General features: G+C 43.1%; 1 protein-coding gene across 3 annotated transcripts in view; it reads right to left on the reverse strand.

Annotated features, from left to right (window-relative positions):
- The window catches only part of MAPKAP1 (MAPK associated protein 1), an 88,539-nt gene that overhangs the window by 64,568 nt on the left and 6,652 nt on the right, over positions 1-17,319 (reverse strand). For all 3 annotated transcript variants that reach the window (XM_039383645.1, XM_027741341.2, XM_027741342.2), the window contains exons 2-4: positions 13,411-13,735; positions 10,213-10,302; positions 5,724-5,872 (exon numbers count right to left, since the gene is read on the reverse strand). In XM_039383645.1, coding sequence (XP_039239579.1) covers positions 5,724-5,872; positions 10,213-10,302; positions 13,411-13,669 — 498 coding nt within the window. In that variant the 5' untranslated portion in view covers positions 13,670-13,735. The remainder of the gene's footprint in view (positions 1-5,723; positions 5,873-10,212; positions 10,303-13,410; positions 13,736-17,319) is intronic.

The following is a 17,319-nucleotide window of genomic DNA, read 5'->3' on the forward strand; positions in this document are numbered from 1 at the left end:
TCAAAACTTACTTCCAAGTCTATCTTACCCAGAATTTCAGTGTACAGAGGTGTGGTGGCACTGATACCACATCCTGACATGGGAATGCCTGGGCACAGGTTTCACGGGACAATGAAATCCTTTGGAAAGCACAATTACAGTAGGAATGCTGCCTCAGCTCAGTGACTGCAAAGACTGCAATTAGCCAGGACCAGAGCCAGATCCCCCTTCCATATATATCTCCTGGTACCACAGGGATGCAGGCTGGGGAGGGCATTGCAATCCCAGCAACAGAGAGCCAGCAGAGAGGGCAGGAGTGACTCGCACGTCAATTTTAATGTATTTTAATCCCTGGATGGAAACCGAGGGCTCCGTGCTCTAACTTCCATTTCAGTATTTAACTGGTCCCTCTATGGGGCTTCTCTCTGCCCAGCAAACCCCACAGAATATGCAGGGGCAAAGGAACAGGTAAGTGACTGATCAGGAACCAAAATGATCACAGCTTTGACAGAACCAACCTGGCATTCCCAAGAGAGGGGTCTTCTCTGAACTGCACCTCAGCCATCAGCACGACTCGTGCTAACCATGTATTATGAAAGATGATTTACTTTAGAAAGTGGCAACTTTTCAGCTAAGAATCTTCAGCTTAACAAAAGCATTACTGCAATCACCCCTGTACAGCAGAGCACCTGATGCTACACACAAGAAAGAGTTCTGAAACCCCACATCATGAGTGACACATGTCACCAGAGCCCCGGTGTTAGGGGAGATTCACCTCCCCACTTCCCCAGCTGGGTGAGAACTGCCCCGGGGAGCTGCCAGGCACCAAAGGGAAAGCAGATCCCATCACATGTGCCTGGACACCTGCAGTGAAGACCTTAAACCGGGCTGAGCAAAAGCAGCAGCCTCTGTTCACCAAAACCCACTCTGAGGCTGCTCACCCCGACTGGCACCCCTGGGTCTGCCCATTGTCCTCTGCTGCCAGACGGCTGCACAGAGGCACAGTGACCACCCGAAGCAGCACAGTGACCACCCGAAGCAGCACAGTGACCACCCGAAGCAGCACAGTGACCACAGGGGGCTGCACAGTGACCACAGGGGGCTGCACAGTGACCACAGGGGGCTGCACACTGACCCTGCTGAAGCAGCGCACTGACCACACAAAGCAGCACAGTGACCACGTGAAGCAGCTCACTGACCACAGGGAGCCACACACTGACCAACGGGGCAGCACGGTGACCACACAGAGCCACACGCTGGCCCTGCCCAAACACGGGCACAGGGGCAGGGACAGGCACAGCCCCAGAGGCCAAAGCAGAGCTGCTCTGGAGTCGCCCGGCCGGGCTCACACCCCCGGCTCCACACCGGGCAGAGCCGCTGCTGGAGCCCCGGCAGCTCCCTGAGGACACTCCAGCAAACTGAAATCCAGATGAAATGCAACCAAAAACCAAAGGGAAGGACTGCTTCGATTTCAGCAGAACAGCAATCTCCTTCCCCCGAGGCCAGGCCGGTGGCCCAGGAGGGCTCAGCAGCACTGCCCAGCACAGCCACTGCAGGAGCCTCCCAGCACAAATCCAGGGTCAGCCAGACAAGGCTCAGGGAAACCTCAGTGCCCCCTGCAACTGCCTGAGAGGAGGGGATAGCAGGGGGGATTGGTATCTTCTCCCAGGCAACCAGGAACAGGACGAGAGCAAAGGGCCTCAAGTTGCACCACAGGAGGTTTAGGTTAGAAACAAATTCTTCCTGGAAAGGGCTGTAAAGCACTGGCACAGCTGCCCCGGGCTGTGGTGGGGCCCCCGCCTGGGAGGGGTTCAAAGGATGTGTGGATGTGGCACTTGGGGACACGGGTCAGTGGTGAGCACGGAGGTGGTGCTGGGCTGATGGCTGGACATGATGATCTTAAAGGTCTTTTCAAACCTTAATGATTCCATGATTCTAAATACTGAACCTGCATTTTTATATCACATATGTTAACATATATATTATATTACACGAGTGATAACACTATAAAAATCCTTATTTCAAGTGTCTTACTAGAGTGCAGGTGGTATTTAAACTCCTACAACTGGCAGAATAAGCCAATGCTTTAAAAACAACCCCTATGCAAACTTATTTCAGATTCAAATGAGGATCATTCAACTCAGCTTAGGGGCAAAACATTTAAATAAAAAAATGCTTTTTTTCCACACAGAGATCTTAATCCTGGATTAATTATTTTACACATTTTCCATATTAATTAAAGCAGTATTGCTTCTTCTTAAGTTCTTTATCTACTTTCTTTGAGTAAAACTATTTAATACTGGGGATTGTGCAAAACATTTGTTCATGATTATGCAGCATACAGTCAAACAAGACTGAAACAAGAGCAGCATGCAAAAATGTATTTAAGGACTATCATCCCAAAATGCTGCTAAAAGCTATTAACCAGTACGTGTTAATTGCCACAGCATTCATATTAATTTTCACTTCGGGCCGACATTGTGGAATATTTCCCCTGATACATTTTAAACAAAGTTTAATTTAAGGAACTGCTTCTATCAACACTTACGAAAATTAACAGCCTAGCAATTAGCACTCATGAATTATCCCTTCCCCCATGCTTGCTACAGCATCATTTTTAAAACAGTTGCTACAAGAGAAATTGTTGGTTTTTAACCCATCACCAAAATTAGCCACCAGAAACCTTGTAGCAATACATTCCTCACAATAGGATTTTTAGCATCTGTCCAGTCAAAAGTTACATGGACCAATTTTTTTTTTTAAATTATCTCCAGTAGTCAAGCAAACCTACAGAACTCCATAAGTTCAGAAAAGCCAGATTTTCTTCCAACTCCATTTGCAACTAGCCGTGAAAGTAGAAATTTTAAAGAATTAAAGGTTCTTTTCATACAATATTCCTAGAAAGAGTTTACAGGATTTATTAACCAAGATGTACAACCCACGTGCTTTACAAAACATGCAAACAGGTCCAGGGCTGAGGTTTACTTTAACTATTTTAAGGAAAAACTTGAAGAAAGAGTGAAGAGTAGTTACTGTGTGCTTTTTTATTTTACTGTGGTTTTTGTTATTTACTCTATGTATGGCTTTAGTTAAGAGCTGAAGTTTTATAATGTACAGGAATCCACAGATCTGTCCTGAGTAGTGGTGAGGCAAACTGTGTGAATTTTTGAGCTGCTTAGAATGCCTCCATTGTAGTAGCATTTCATAAGAAATATTCTCTACTGTTTTGATAATGGATGAACTGATCAGGACAGGAAGAAATTAGAGTGCTTTAAAATTTTACTATTTCATAAAATCACAGAAGTGGTTATGAAAAAGACACTAAATCTGGCAGAAAACACCTGCAGGATGTAAGCACTGACTACACTGTCCCGGTTGCTATCACAGCTCCCAGGGTGTTCTGATTTGAACTGGAAAGCTGAAAACAACACATCAGATGTTGGGGGGCAGGGAGGAAGGCCCCTGAGGAGGGTTTGTTCTACTTCAGGTCAGTCAGGGACCCGAGTCAGTGGTAAGTGAAAGCAGTGGAACCAGCCAGCACGAGGAGCACAGACAGGGACAAAGAGCTGGACACAGCAACACTGAGCTCTGCTCCTGCTTCACCCACACACCAAAAATGAGAGTTACTGCACACCCTGAAACCTGCACTACCAAGCCCAACTGTGCATAAACCAAGGGCCTGCTTACAGCTGTAAAGATTTCAGAGCCACTGTGATCCCCTGAGTAAATACATAATTAAGTAGGGTGTTTTTAAGACATGTTTAATTAGGCCCCCAGCCCCTCCTCACCCCCCCGCCTCTCCCCAATTATGGATCATTTCCCCCAGAGATATGCAGCTCTGTTAATTATGTAAATAAGTCATGCACTATTCCCTGAAAGAATTGTATTTCTGTGAAAAACTGCTCATCTACTATCAATAAAAATAAATATGAGACCTACAATATTCCATTAAAAATAATTTTTAAAATCTCAATGTTTTTGGTTCTGTATTAATGTCTGAAAATACTGCAGAACTGAAGTAAAATAACTCACAATTGTACTATGTTTCTTCTCTATCTCAGATGATCAACCAGGTATTTAAATTAGACAATACATACAGAAGTATAGCAAATAAATTTTGTAAGCAAACTATTGACACACTTAACCAGAGTAACATAAACTATGGTGTGAAAATTACTACAGTGAGATTATACTCCAACAAAATGCCCATTCAAGTATTTTGGAATGTGGAGAAGGTATTTTGATTTGTAGATCACAAATTGAGTGACATTGAGGTATCTCATTAATATCTCAAACTAACATGTGGAATGCAACTCCCTTCCAATGGACTAAACACCTGCTAAAAGTATCTGATTTGAATACAGGAAAATTAAGGTGTTCATTACAGTCAACTACAATTTCTATTAACACAGTACAAATTAGCTTGGACTGTCAAAGAGAGAAGGAAAAATGCCTCAAAATTCCTCAGGTTTCCAAGAAACAAGACTTGGACATGACTGAATTACAATAGAATTCTCTTAATACAGAAGTATTTTATTTTTACTTCCTCTGTGCACACCTGCTGGAAGTACAATTAAATGCTTGCCCAACTGAAATTTTGTGGCACAAGAACAGCAAAACTGGAGTTTAGAAAAACAGTCTCTCATTGCTGTCAGCATGAGAGTGCTGCTGTCACCCACCAGAGAGGCCAGGAATTGTGAAAACCTTAGTCAGCACTAACTGCTATATGCTAATAAGTACAAAATCACAATAGAGGAGCTTTTGCTACATGGACTTCACAGTTCAAAGGTTATCATTTCCCAAATATTCCAGATACTCCTAGATATTCCAGTGGAATTACAGATCTGACTTTCCACTTCAAGAATATTCAACAGAATATAAAATTCTTCCATCACAATGGTAATGAAGCTCAAACTTCATCCTCCCACAGGAGATTCCACAAACAAATCCAGCAGAAAACAGATCTGTGCAGTATTTATAATTGTTTTGGAACAATACGACACTGATCCATCACACCAACGTTTATATTTCAGTTTCTGGAGCTGATGACAAAGAAAAATATTTCACAATATGGAGTACAGGGAAGATAGTTATCCACTACTGAGTGATATCAGATCCATCTCCTGAACTGGATGTGGCCAAGGAATGAACTGACCTGCCAGGTTTACAGCCAGTCTCCTCCCCGGGTTACACAAATGAGCTCTCGTGCAGAAACACATCGATTAGTGCTTCCTTCTGCCCCAGACAGTGACCTATTGATGCTTCAGTTTTCCACCTCAAAACAGACAGAGGCTTTTCCCACTCTCACTGGAGCACTTTGAGGATGAAGACACAAATCATGGAATATCCAGCAAGTGCTCTGATGTGGATAGCCAGAACAGGTTTGTTTAAATGCCAAATAACCAATCATTTATACAAAGGGTCTCACCATCAGCTGTAGAGAGATGTCCCATGACTCTGCCACACCAAAGGTGCACCTCACTAACCTGCTGGAGAAGGGAACAGCAAGGTAAGGGAGCCTAATGCTAAGGCCAGAATTTTGTAATGGAAAGGGGAGAAATGGTCCCACCAAACCTGGAACTGTTACATTTGCATGGTCCCAGATAACCACCTGCAATACCTGATGGGCTGCTATGAAGCCTAATTAGAGTCTGCACAAGTCAGTGCACAGGGCACTGCCCCAGGCCTGGCACTGTCAGGGCAGGGGTCCCTGGACCTGAGATAAAACCCCCCGGGTCACTGACCTTGCCGTCGAATTTTGAGTACTCGTTGAAGGGGTTGTTGAGCTGCAGTGGACACTGCTCCAGCCGCACAGACAGGATGGATTGCTTCCCAGAGCACGGCGATCTCACTCGGAAATTCTTTTTTTCAAACAGGGAGCTCAGCTCCTCGGCTGCAGATCAGAAAAGAGATTAGAGGAGATGTACAGAGGCTGCTCTTACCACAGAGAGATAATATCATAAAAGGGAGCACAAAATAAAATATATAAAACAACAAATGCTTCAGCAGGGCAGGATCTACCACCATTCTTTCATAGCCCAAAGATATGAAACCATTAAGAAGTTTGAACAATGCTACTGTTTAGGCTGAGGAAAAGATGAATTTTTCCCATACAGAGAATAGAACAGACCAGTATAAGTTCCATTTGAGTCAAGATAAAAATCAAGAGAATGACACATTCCTTGTCTTTCTGCTTGCCTACCTCTTCCTAAATGAATAGGAAATACTCTGGAAAAGAACTGCTGACACATCTATAACACACCATGCAAAAGCAGTTCAAACTGGGCCTGTAACATGTGACATTGGCCACACCACAGGACAGGATCACACTGCCCCACAATGCACTATAATGTCACTGTGCTGCCAGCACCAGGCTGGGCACTGCACCTCAGCCAAACCAACCATTTCTGCAGATTTTACTTCTCATGGTAGATTGGATATGGCCTCCCCTTAAAAAAATGTCAAACCTGAAACCACCATTCCAGACCAACAGTCTGAACAATAAAAACAAAAAAAGCTTTCTAAAAACAAAGGGGATGTGAGTTCATGAGTTTTTTGTGTGGTCTGTGAAGGCTCATAAAATTCTTGGACAAGCTGAATTTCCAGCAACAACTTAATTCCAAATTTACAGGCATACTTTCAAAAAACCCTGAAAATTAGGGCTTCTTATGTTACATGGCCACTATAAAATCAGGACAGAGCCTGGGGTGGTTCAGCACATCAGTACCAGCGGGTCTCATCTGCAAGGGACTGGGACTCAACCTGGACAAGGTTTCCCACATCTGCTCCAGGAACCAAGAGCCCCCAGCCTCCATCAATCACTGCCTGAGAACCAACACCAGCTCGCCCAGCCCGACCCTCCTGCACTTGGATTCCCTCACAGCTCACAGATTTCCATCCTGCTGCTCCAGGGAAGCCACAGAACACGCGGAGTTGGAAGGGACCCGCTCCCAAGGTGGAATGACCCGGGAATTGGTCTGCAGGGAGTTGGTTTATTTCTTAGAGTGCAAAATTAAAACTTGTCAAATGATAACTAGTCAAAAGCTCAGTTTATTTTTATCAGCAGATTGCCTGAAAATTCAGGCAGTTGGCAGAGGTGCTAAATACTGGCACTGAGAGATCCCCAAGAGGCTTGTGAGAGGCTGCAATTAACCAAAAAAGCTTTATTTAATCCCTTTAAATGTGGCCACTTTCACCCCGTTGGGTTGGGGTTTTTTGGTAACAAGCTCTAATACCTATTTGTTTTGTTTTGTTTTTTTTAAATCTCAATTATCATTATGCTGGAGTATTATCTTCAACTGATATTTTTTGGGCATTTGGAAAGGACCTTGGAACCCATTATAATGGTTTTACTGGTTCAAGTGTAAAAGCAAGCTTTTTATCTTCTGTCTCTAAGGAAATTTTAGTCTATGCTATATGGATTTTCCAGCTTTGGTGAGTGTGTTGGCTACAGGAGCTACTCTGTACAGGCTGAGTGCAAGGCTTGGGAAAGATTCCCTCGATACATTGTTAATTTGCATTTTATATGCTCTGAAATGAACCTACGTCAGATATAAATGCACTGCCTTTCATCTGAAAACACACAGTGCTTTATAAAAAGGAGTAACCTTTGCATGCATATCTGTATTTGGTTTACATGTCAAGAGGATGGTGCCAGACTCTTTTTGGTGGTGCCCAGCAACAGGACAAGGAGAAAAGGCCACAAACTAAACCACAAGAAGTTCCACCTCGACATGAGGAAGAACTTCTTTCCCTGGAGGGTGGCAGAGCTGGAACAGGTGCCCAGGGAGGGTGTGGAGTCTCCCTCTCTGGAGACATTCCAAACCCATCTGCACACCTTCCTGTGTCACCTGCTCTGGTGACTCTGCCTTCCAGGGCGTTGGACTGGCTGATCTCCAGAGATCCCTTCCAGCTCCAGCTATTCTGTGATTCAGGACCCAGATTCTTTACTGACATGATTTGATCTCTTCACTGCATGAAGCCAAAACATTCTTTCTGTTTTACTGAAAAACTGATGCACGGGAAGGTGACAGGATCTGGGGCACAGCAGAACAGTCACCCTCCCTGAAATGTCCCTGTATGTGATAACCCCCTGACCAACTCCAAAGGCACGGAGGCTTTCTTTTCCAATCCACACACCACTGCCACCTTATCCTTCTCACTCACCCTGGCACAACAGTCAGCCTGTCTCATGGCACAGGCAAACACAGGAGCAGTAGATAAATAGCCTTTTTTCCTCCTCATTACCACATACAAAATTACTGGTCTCTCACTCCCCTTAACCCTGGTTTGGGTACTTTTGTTTCTGAACACAGTAATAAGAAATAGGAATCACAAAAAATACTCAATTGCCAGATGGCTCCAATGATGGTCACACACCCCACTGTAGGAGAGCAGGAATGCTTGTGAGACTTTCTCCCTACAGTGAGGCATCCCCACAACAAGTGACACACGACATAACAGCATCCTTTTGGTTTGCACACTGTCAACCACAGGCTCAACTCTGCCTAAAGCACAGGTGAACACGGTCACAGCCACATCTCCCCTCTGAGAACAGCTCTGTCTGTTGTTGCTTTCACACGTATTTTTCCATAACCCCAAACTCAAGGAGCCGAGTGGACAATGCCTCTCTCACACACATGGTGAAGAGGAAGCTGCAGTGAATACCCTTTAGGGCTCCTCTTTCTCCAGCCCTCTTCCTGCAGTGTTGTTGTTCATGCAAATCTCAGTGGCTAAGCAGAGAAGGACAATCTGCTCTGCCAACAGACCCCGAGTGCCTGGAGTTTCTACATAACTTATTTTTTTATTTAAATCTGTTCTGCAGCAGGCAGGCACTGATCTATTTGCCTGCAACCCCAGCACATTCCTCAGAGGGGACAACTCTCACTGCTGGGGCCAGATGATGTCTGTCTGCAGGGCAGCACATAAAGGAATGAGGTGTGATGGAGAAGCCCACAGGAATGGGATGACACGAGGGGCAAAGACTCTGCAGGAACCTGAGTGTGAGTCAGGTCAGTGTGCAGGGACAGCAACCAGGACAGAGGGAAAGAGAGAATTGCATCATCATTGGGCAAATGCTATAAAATATTGAGCAAAGAGTTGGAGGTTATGGTAGATTAACCTTTAAAACCTACAACTCTGCTCACAGAAGGAGAAAGGCAAAAACATTTCAGAATGCATTAACAGGGGTATCCACCACAGCTGAACACTGAATTAAGGATTAGTGCAACTGTGCTGCTCATGTGAGCAGCTTTGTTCACTCCTCTGAAAAAGATATTACAGTGCTGGAGAAGGTTCTGCAAATGACAGCCAGGGAGATATGAGGATTTAGGCAAAAAAAGGAGATTACAGAGGGACCTCATTAAGATATACACAAATTTTGAAAGAAGTAGGCATGACAGACCATACAAAGGTTTCAATGTGTGTCAAACACAACAGAAATAGAGACTAGACTGAGCTCTAAAATAGGAGAATTCAGACAGATTTTTAATTTCATATATTACAGTTTAAACTGTGTAGAACATCCAGTCACAAATACTTAATTATATAATTAAAAAAAAGAATCGAATATTTTTGGAGAAATCACTGATAATAGTTTTACCAAGGAAAGGCCAGATAAGCTAAGGCAGCATTTATTATGCTTGCATTTAAGTAGATCATATATACACTCGTTATTTCTACGGATTTCCACCCTATCTGAAAAAGTTAACTACAAAAATATTCCATAGAAATAAACTCCACAAAATCCTTCATCGCAGCCTGTGCACCAACACCACTGGGAATGGCTGGAAAGCCACCCGGAGATGCTGATCCTGCACTTGGAATGCAGACACCTGCCAAGCACTGCCCCTGGAGCAGAGTCCTGTCCCCTCACTCCCAGGTGACACCGAGGGCTCTGCCACCCCCAGGTCCCCTCCCTGGGCCAGCACCCGCCCGAGGAGTGGATGATGTGAGGGATGAGAGAGAGCACAACCTCCGGGGTAACACCTCAGAGCCAGAGACAAAGCAGCCACTCCAGGTACTTCAGACCAACCCGGGTTTCAAGCACTCTCTCCTTCCCTTTGCCTTTGTTAACACTGGAATGTCCCGGTCCCGGCACCGCCCCGGAGAGCACCCCAGGAACTGGGACCTCCTGTGCTTGGAAAGCTTCAGGGAAAACTACACACTGCAAACGTGGCACCCACTGAAGGCAGAAATAAAACCAGTAGCAAAATAGAAGACCTTTTCTTTTACCTGAGCAAGAAGTATTTCTGTCTTTCCATTGAACGTTTTTGCATTTTATTTGATTTTGTCTCTCTTTCCGCAGACGTTCTAGTCTCTGAGCTTGAAAAGAAATATTACAACTATAAGTTTGTCAATGAAAGTTTACTATAAACAAAGACATAATTAACTACCTTTATATGAATAAAGATGTTTTATACTGCATATGTAGGGGAAAAAGTCATAAAATTTTAAAGGTGGCACCCCTGAAAAGCAAATACCAACAAAAACATGAAAATGTTCTTGATTTATAATTGAAATTAGAGGATATAAAACATTAATAGAGATCATAAAGATAGTATTAACATGGAAGAGAATAATAAAATGTGAAAACTTCTGTGATTAATATGACATTTCATTATATAAATCATTAATAACGGTCTTAAAGGAATTTTAATGCACAAATGAACTGAAGTGAATATTACATTACAGGAATAAAATTACTGTTATGAATTACTCTACCCGTTTCAAAAATTAAAGATAAATGAACTCAGACTAGACTATTAAAGTTTTAAATATAAAATCCTTTATCTAAAAATCATGAAAATTATAAAATGTCAAAGCGATATAAATTAGCACAGCTTTTTCTTCAGTGGGCTGAAACAGTTTATAGGTAGTAAAATAAATGATTTGTATCTTCACAACATTAGTCAAATCCTAAAATGAATATAATATTTCTTTACGTATATTTTGACTCCATCTTCAAAATATGGTTGGAAGAAAAGCCCCAAATAGTTCTGACACCAAAGAACTTGCAGCCCACAGTACCAGACAACAACTTAAATCACCTTCTTGTTAACAGTAAGAGCTTCCTTGGGGAACAAACCTGATGGAGGCCAGCCAAGACAATGACCCCAAGATGAGCACTGGTGTCACCAAGTGTCCACTCAAAATAAGCAGATTAGACTGGAAAGTAGAACTAACAATGCTGACCCCTGAAGGAAACAATTTGCTGGATATGTTAGCAATTTTGATGTATTGAGATAATTCATTAACTAAAATGGGTTTGCAGAAGAGATTCTAAAATGCTAAATTACTCTGATGATTTTTAGATACAATTTGAGCCCTTCCAGCAATTAGAAAAAATTAATAAATATTTTCTATCCCTTCTGTTGTTATTCTTTTACATTTAAGCCTTTAAACTGAATTGTGGACACAAAAATAGGGGGTTTTTTTTGCCCCCATAAAAACTCTCAACCAGGGAACTGAGAAAAAATACTCCTTTGAGGTTTAACAGCTGTAACAGGCAGTTTAAGGTACAAACACAAATGGGGACTTTGATAAGTATCTCCCATTTAAGTCAACACGATATGATAACCTGAATACCTCTAGGTAGCCTCCTCTTAAAGAAATAAGAAAAGTATGTCTCCTCATAAGTTTAAATATTGGGAAAACACTGTTGTAGCATAGATATTTCATATATATAAAGAAAAATATAAAGATATAAAGAAAAAAAACCCACATTTTTTCAGTTATTGTCCAGACTGTAACTCAAAATTACCTTCCAAAAGCCTTTCTTTCCAAACAGGCCATCGTAAAAGATCTGTTAGATCAACATGTAAACAAGGGATAAAGGAAAAACTGCACACTAGAAGGAAGAATAAGGCTTATTTGTACCCTGTTTGATATTTTCACCTCTTGTCAAAACAAATGTACTTAAGCACAGTCACCATCTTCACTGACTCCATCCTCTTCTTGCACCTACAGCTGACCACAGACAACCATGTACTGTGGGACTGTGCTACAGCAACACCAAACTAGAAGGAATGATCAGCACCTACTAGAAATGTGAATTATTTAAGGCAGCCAGTGAAAGCTTTAGGTGTGAACAGTGTCACTGACCAAATGCCACTGTGGCTTCAGTAACTGTCAGTATGAGCTGAGCCTTTGTTCCCCCTCACCAGAGGACCCACAGTTTGCTGCTCTCCCACACCCAACGCCTCACACAGACCAGTCTCCACCTGCCATGCCAGGGGAAAAGGCAGAAAATCCTCTCCCTTAGTGTCTCAGCCACGACTTTAGAACATGCCCCCAGTTGGCACCTGAAATGGCTTCAATCCATAATTCAAATGGTCTGCTCCCTTGGCAAAATAATCCTTCAGAGTTATGTTTTTGAAGCAATTCTATAAAACTTCAAACTTTGCCTCTCCTTCCTCACGAGTTCCACCATCCAGGGAACTCTCCCAGCCCCAGGCAGCACTGGCAACCTGGCACCCTGCATTCCCACCAGGCCTTCCTGGCACTTCGGGCTGGAACTCAGCCTGTTTCCAAATCTCACTCTCCGCTGCCCTGGCTTTCCTGGAATTTTTGACAACTTCCTCCTTGTAAAAGGCATTTCAGTCTCTCCAACACCGCACACATTCCCTGGCAAGCCAGAGCACAGAGGTGCTTTCTGAGCTCTAGGTGGTGTTATAATACCTGCAGAAACCATGTGGAAAAAGATATACTGAAACACAGAAAAAAAGAACTCAGTACTGACCACCCTACACCAACCTTCTCATCTGTATTTTACATCACAGAATGCCTGTTCATAATATTCCTCAGGTCTAAGCAGAAGTCTGGATATCCCTGATATAAAACACCAGACGGGGCAGCTTTCTGCCAGTCGTGACAGACTGAGCATATTTTGCAAAGGTACTCACCCTTAAACTTTCTAATTTGTTAGCTTAAACCCTAGCTCAAGGTTTTTCTCAGAAATAAAATGTCAGGAGACAAAATACAGACAAATCATTCCCTTCACTGGCTCACATCAAACTTCATTCCTCTCTTTTATAACAGATACATTTGATGCCTCACTAGGTAGACTTTTTCTCAGAAAATAACTATCCTGTTCAAAAGTTAACACCCCTCCAGACAGTAACAATAGAAATATCAAAGGCTGTTCGTGTACTTTGGATTTAGATTTGATGTCTTTTACAACTTGATTTTTTTTAATATATAAAACTGACTAACTCAATGTTCCTCTGTACAGGAATAGGTAAAACAGCAATTAAAGCTCAGGTGACAGCACAGTAAAGTAACTGAATCATTATGTGTCCTTCTACAAAAGGGCCTCGACGTTACAAAAGGAGAAGTTTGACAGACACCAAGCCAGTCACGCTCTGATTTATCCACACGAGCCAGACTAAGGGACTGAATACAAAGGCTGATGCTGCTGCAAACATCCCTTACCTGTGTTTGATCGTCTTCTGATCCCGAAGTCCCAGCTTGAGGTAATATCGACTGATTGGGAATATACATAGCCCTGAGTGTCCCCGTTGCTCCCCTGTGGTTCTGACCCATTATCCCCATATGCTGACGAGGGATTGAACTTCTCCAGGTCAACATCGTGGTCGATGAGGACCATCTCACACATCCCCGTGTCATCGCTGGTCACGTGCGACTGCCGGATGTGAGCGAGGATGATGGTCGGGTTGTCCAGGAAAGCCATTCTGTCCACAAGTCCCCCCCGTCACTGTACTATCTTCTCTCCATCTTGTTTCATGGACACTCGTACCTAAAAAATAATGCACGCAGCGTTTTAGGAAAAAACCCCCAAACACAAATAGCCCAACCCCCTGATTCCAGCAGGTTATTTGGGATACACAAACCCTGACTGACTCAGGGTGAATTATTTGCATTCTGCTCCAGTCTACTTAAGTTACACTGGTTGTTGAGATCCAATTAAGGAAGAGTGGGCTTGGAGGACAGCCTGAAACCCGAGTCCCAGGACAACAGAACACAACAGACACCTACAGACAGGTCTCAGTACCCTACAACACATAATTGCTATAAGGCAAAATACCCCAAGTACTACACACAGGAGGACAGTGAGAAAATACACACCAGAAACATCTGCCCATTCCAACTAATCAATTTACAAAACCAGACAAGGGGTTTGGAATTCTTTTTACCCATCATAAATAACTGTGTTACTGATTTTCTTCTGCCTCTACACACCAACTCTTTCACTACCTTATTATAGACCCTTTTCAGTTTTTGTATTTCCAGGAAAAACTTCAAACACGAAGAGATTAGTGTCTCAGGGCAGAATATTGAACATCTGCTGCTGCATGGTGCTTCACACAGGGCAACTGCTGTAACACAGAGAAAGCTCTGTGACCAAATACCACATGCCTGAGCTCTAAAGCACTTTAACAACAGTAATTGCCACTTACCTAAAATATTTCATTCAGAACACTCAAGCGGCCTTACGAAACAAAATAGAGGGCAAAAAGGAAAAAAACCCCAAACCACAAAACCCAAACCACGTTCACACTCTTATCTGATTTTCTGCAGCTGTGGATTTGTAGTTATGTCAGTTTAATTCAAGCCTGGGCTAACTCTGGAAAGGGGCAACCCCATGCCCTGCCTGGCCCTGCTCCAGGAATTCTGCCACCTCCCAAAGCTGGCACCAGAGCTTGTGGACCCGTGAGCTGGATCAAAAAATGACCTGCTGAAAATAAACTGAAAAGAAAAAAAGCAATTCCTCCTGTTCAGGCAGGGGGTCCATTGGTGACTAGCTTCAGGAGCACCAGGCCCAGCAAACCCAGGCAGCAGGACCAGCAGGATCCAAGCAGAGCCACAGGCGGCTCAATGGAGCTCAAAGGAGCTCAAGGGAGACCCCTCCACCTGAGGAGGCCAGAGGGGCTCAGTCTGAGCTCACACACAGGGCAGACTAGATGTAAATTCCAGAAGTTCAAAACCCCCACTGCTTTTCTAACCAGAGAAGAACACTTTAACCTGGCTACAGAGCTCAGTGTGTGTGTTTGGGATTTTGAGCTCCGAAACACCACAATCCCCTGTCCTTGCAAAACTGCTGTCGGCAAAAAGAAAATACCACAGGAAAAGGAATGTTTCAATCATACAAAGCCACATCCCATGAAAATCTGGTAAAGGCAGCCTGCTCTTCTCCTAGCACATTCTAACAGAGGGAAGGGGAAGAAAGGACCAGCCAAGCTTGTTCCAGGAGCAGCAAACACATTTCACCATCTCCTCTGTACACGTCCAAGGGGAAAGGTGTATGGAAAGGTGTGTTAACACAGAGAGGCCTAGAGAGCAGCTTTGGCATTTAAACAGTTGGGAGCAAAAGTAAACCTTTATTTGGACACTCATCTAACCATGACAAAAGCAAATTGTGAAGGTTTGTTGTAAATTGCAAACCCACCATTCCTAGATGTGTCCTCCCCACAGCAAGCATCGACATCTTCTAATTACAACACTCAATAAATAGAGACTTACAGCCTTGAGAATTTTAGACTCTTTTTTTCTCCTCCCTTTTTTTTTTGAGAGAGACTGTCCCCTTTCTGCTTTAAAAAATATAGACAAATTCAGAAGTAATATATTTAACAACAGACCCAGCAGCGAGAAGGAATTCAATAAAGGAATGGTAGAGAAATAAACCTGACATGCTGCCGGTTATTAATATACTACTGCTACCATACATTGTAATAAATTATGCTATTAGTGAAATTCACTCCAGCAGGATCCTTGGAGACCCTCAAAGCCCAACTGGGCATGGCCCAGAGCCTCGCTGGCCCTGCCTGGAGCTGGGAGTTGGATGGGATCCCCAGAGGCTCCTGCCAGCCTTGGCAGCGCTGTGACTCCATGCTCTATTTTTAATTTTCTGACTCTTTCCATCAGAGTAAGTAGGGCTGCTCCTGAAAGGTCCCCTTGCTGTCCCTGGTGGGAGAGGCCACAAGGAAATGTCCCACTCGAAGGTATCGTTGATGTGCTCGAGGCCCTGACGCTGCACCAGTGTGACCAGTGTGACCAGTGTGGTGTGGCTGGGAGAGCACAGACACAACCACAGTGCACAGCTATTCCAAAATGTGCATTGAGAATGTTCTTGAAACTGAATTCTTTCTACTTGGCTGATTAGGAAAGGCCACACGTACCTGCAAGCGGTAAAAACTTGTTTAAATAAGCAACAGCCTCAGGCACTGGAAAGGTCTGCAAACTCCCAATCAAAAATTACTGCTGCCCCATCAATGTGTCATATAAATGTTGGCATGTTAATTGTGTATTTATAAGATTGTTAATGGTTAGTTAATTTACCTCCCACACTATTATTGTACTTGAAATGATTTAATGTCTGCTGAGGGAGTTAACAACATGTAACAGCAGATGCGAGAGTTTTACCTTTATACTCTGCACCCCGACTTCCTGTCATTAACAGTCATGTGCTAAATCAGCCAAGCTTCTTCCCAACTGTACATGTGCAATGGCTTTTCCCAGAAACCTGAATGGTGAGAAAGTGCCAGAAGTTCTGTTTCAAACTCTAAAGTTTAACACAAACACATTTTTTTCTTCCTCCTCTTCAGAATTTTCAAAGGGACATATTAAAACTAATTTGTCAATAAATTAATATTAACTAGAAATTCTCTGACCAGTTAACACCCTTAAAAAAAATCCAGAAAAAAAGTTCAGACCACAAAATCCAAAATTCAGTTCAGACTTTGATGTCAGATTTAATAGTTGCAACCTACACAATTCTAAAGGTTCTTCCTGGTGATAAATGATTCAATGGCACTGAGGAACAGTGACCTCCAGAGATGGGAAAGAACTCAGAGAAACAAAGTTCAGTTTTGCAAAATCTTACACAAACACCTCCAAGGCTCCACATCATCAGTCTCTGCAAAATTACAGATCCAAGATCAATTTCTAGATCTGCTGAGATCTGCCAGCACACCCTTTCTGCACTCCTACACCCACACACCATCATGGCATCCACACAAAGGAGATAAATTTAATGGAATTCAGGGACTTTCTGAGCATCAGCAACTTATACATTCTTTAATCATAAATTTAAAAAAAAAATTTCTTTTAATACTTGTCTTATACAAATAATATTGTACTATTGAATAAATCACTTTGGAGACAGCTGTCAAACATACTGTATGCAAACACTAAAAACTAAAAAAGCAACGTGAAAACTCTAAAACCTTAACAGTATTTCTGTACTAAAGGATACACAGGCTGGGGTCTCGATTGGCAAACACCTGTGATTCATCACACAGGTGGACAGAGCCCTTCACTTTCTTCCTGATCTTTATTATTCATGTCTGACTTTCTGTGCATTATCTGATCAACACCCCAGCA

Source organism: Pipra filicauda, unplaced genomic scaffold (genome assembly GCF_003945595.2).
Source record: "Pipra filicauda isolate LSUMZ 115617 unplaced genomic scaffold, ASM394559v2 scaffold100_size2392355_pilon, whole genome shotgun sequence".
NCBI lineage: Eukaryota > Metazoa > Chordata > Aves > Passeriformes > Pipridae > Pipra > Pipra filicauda.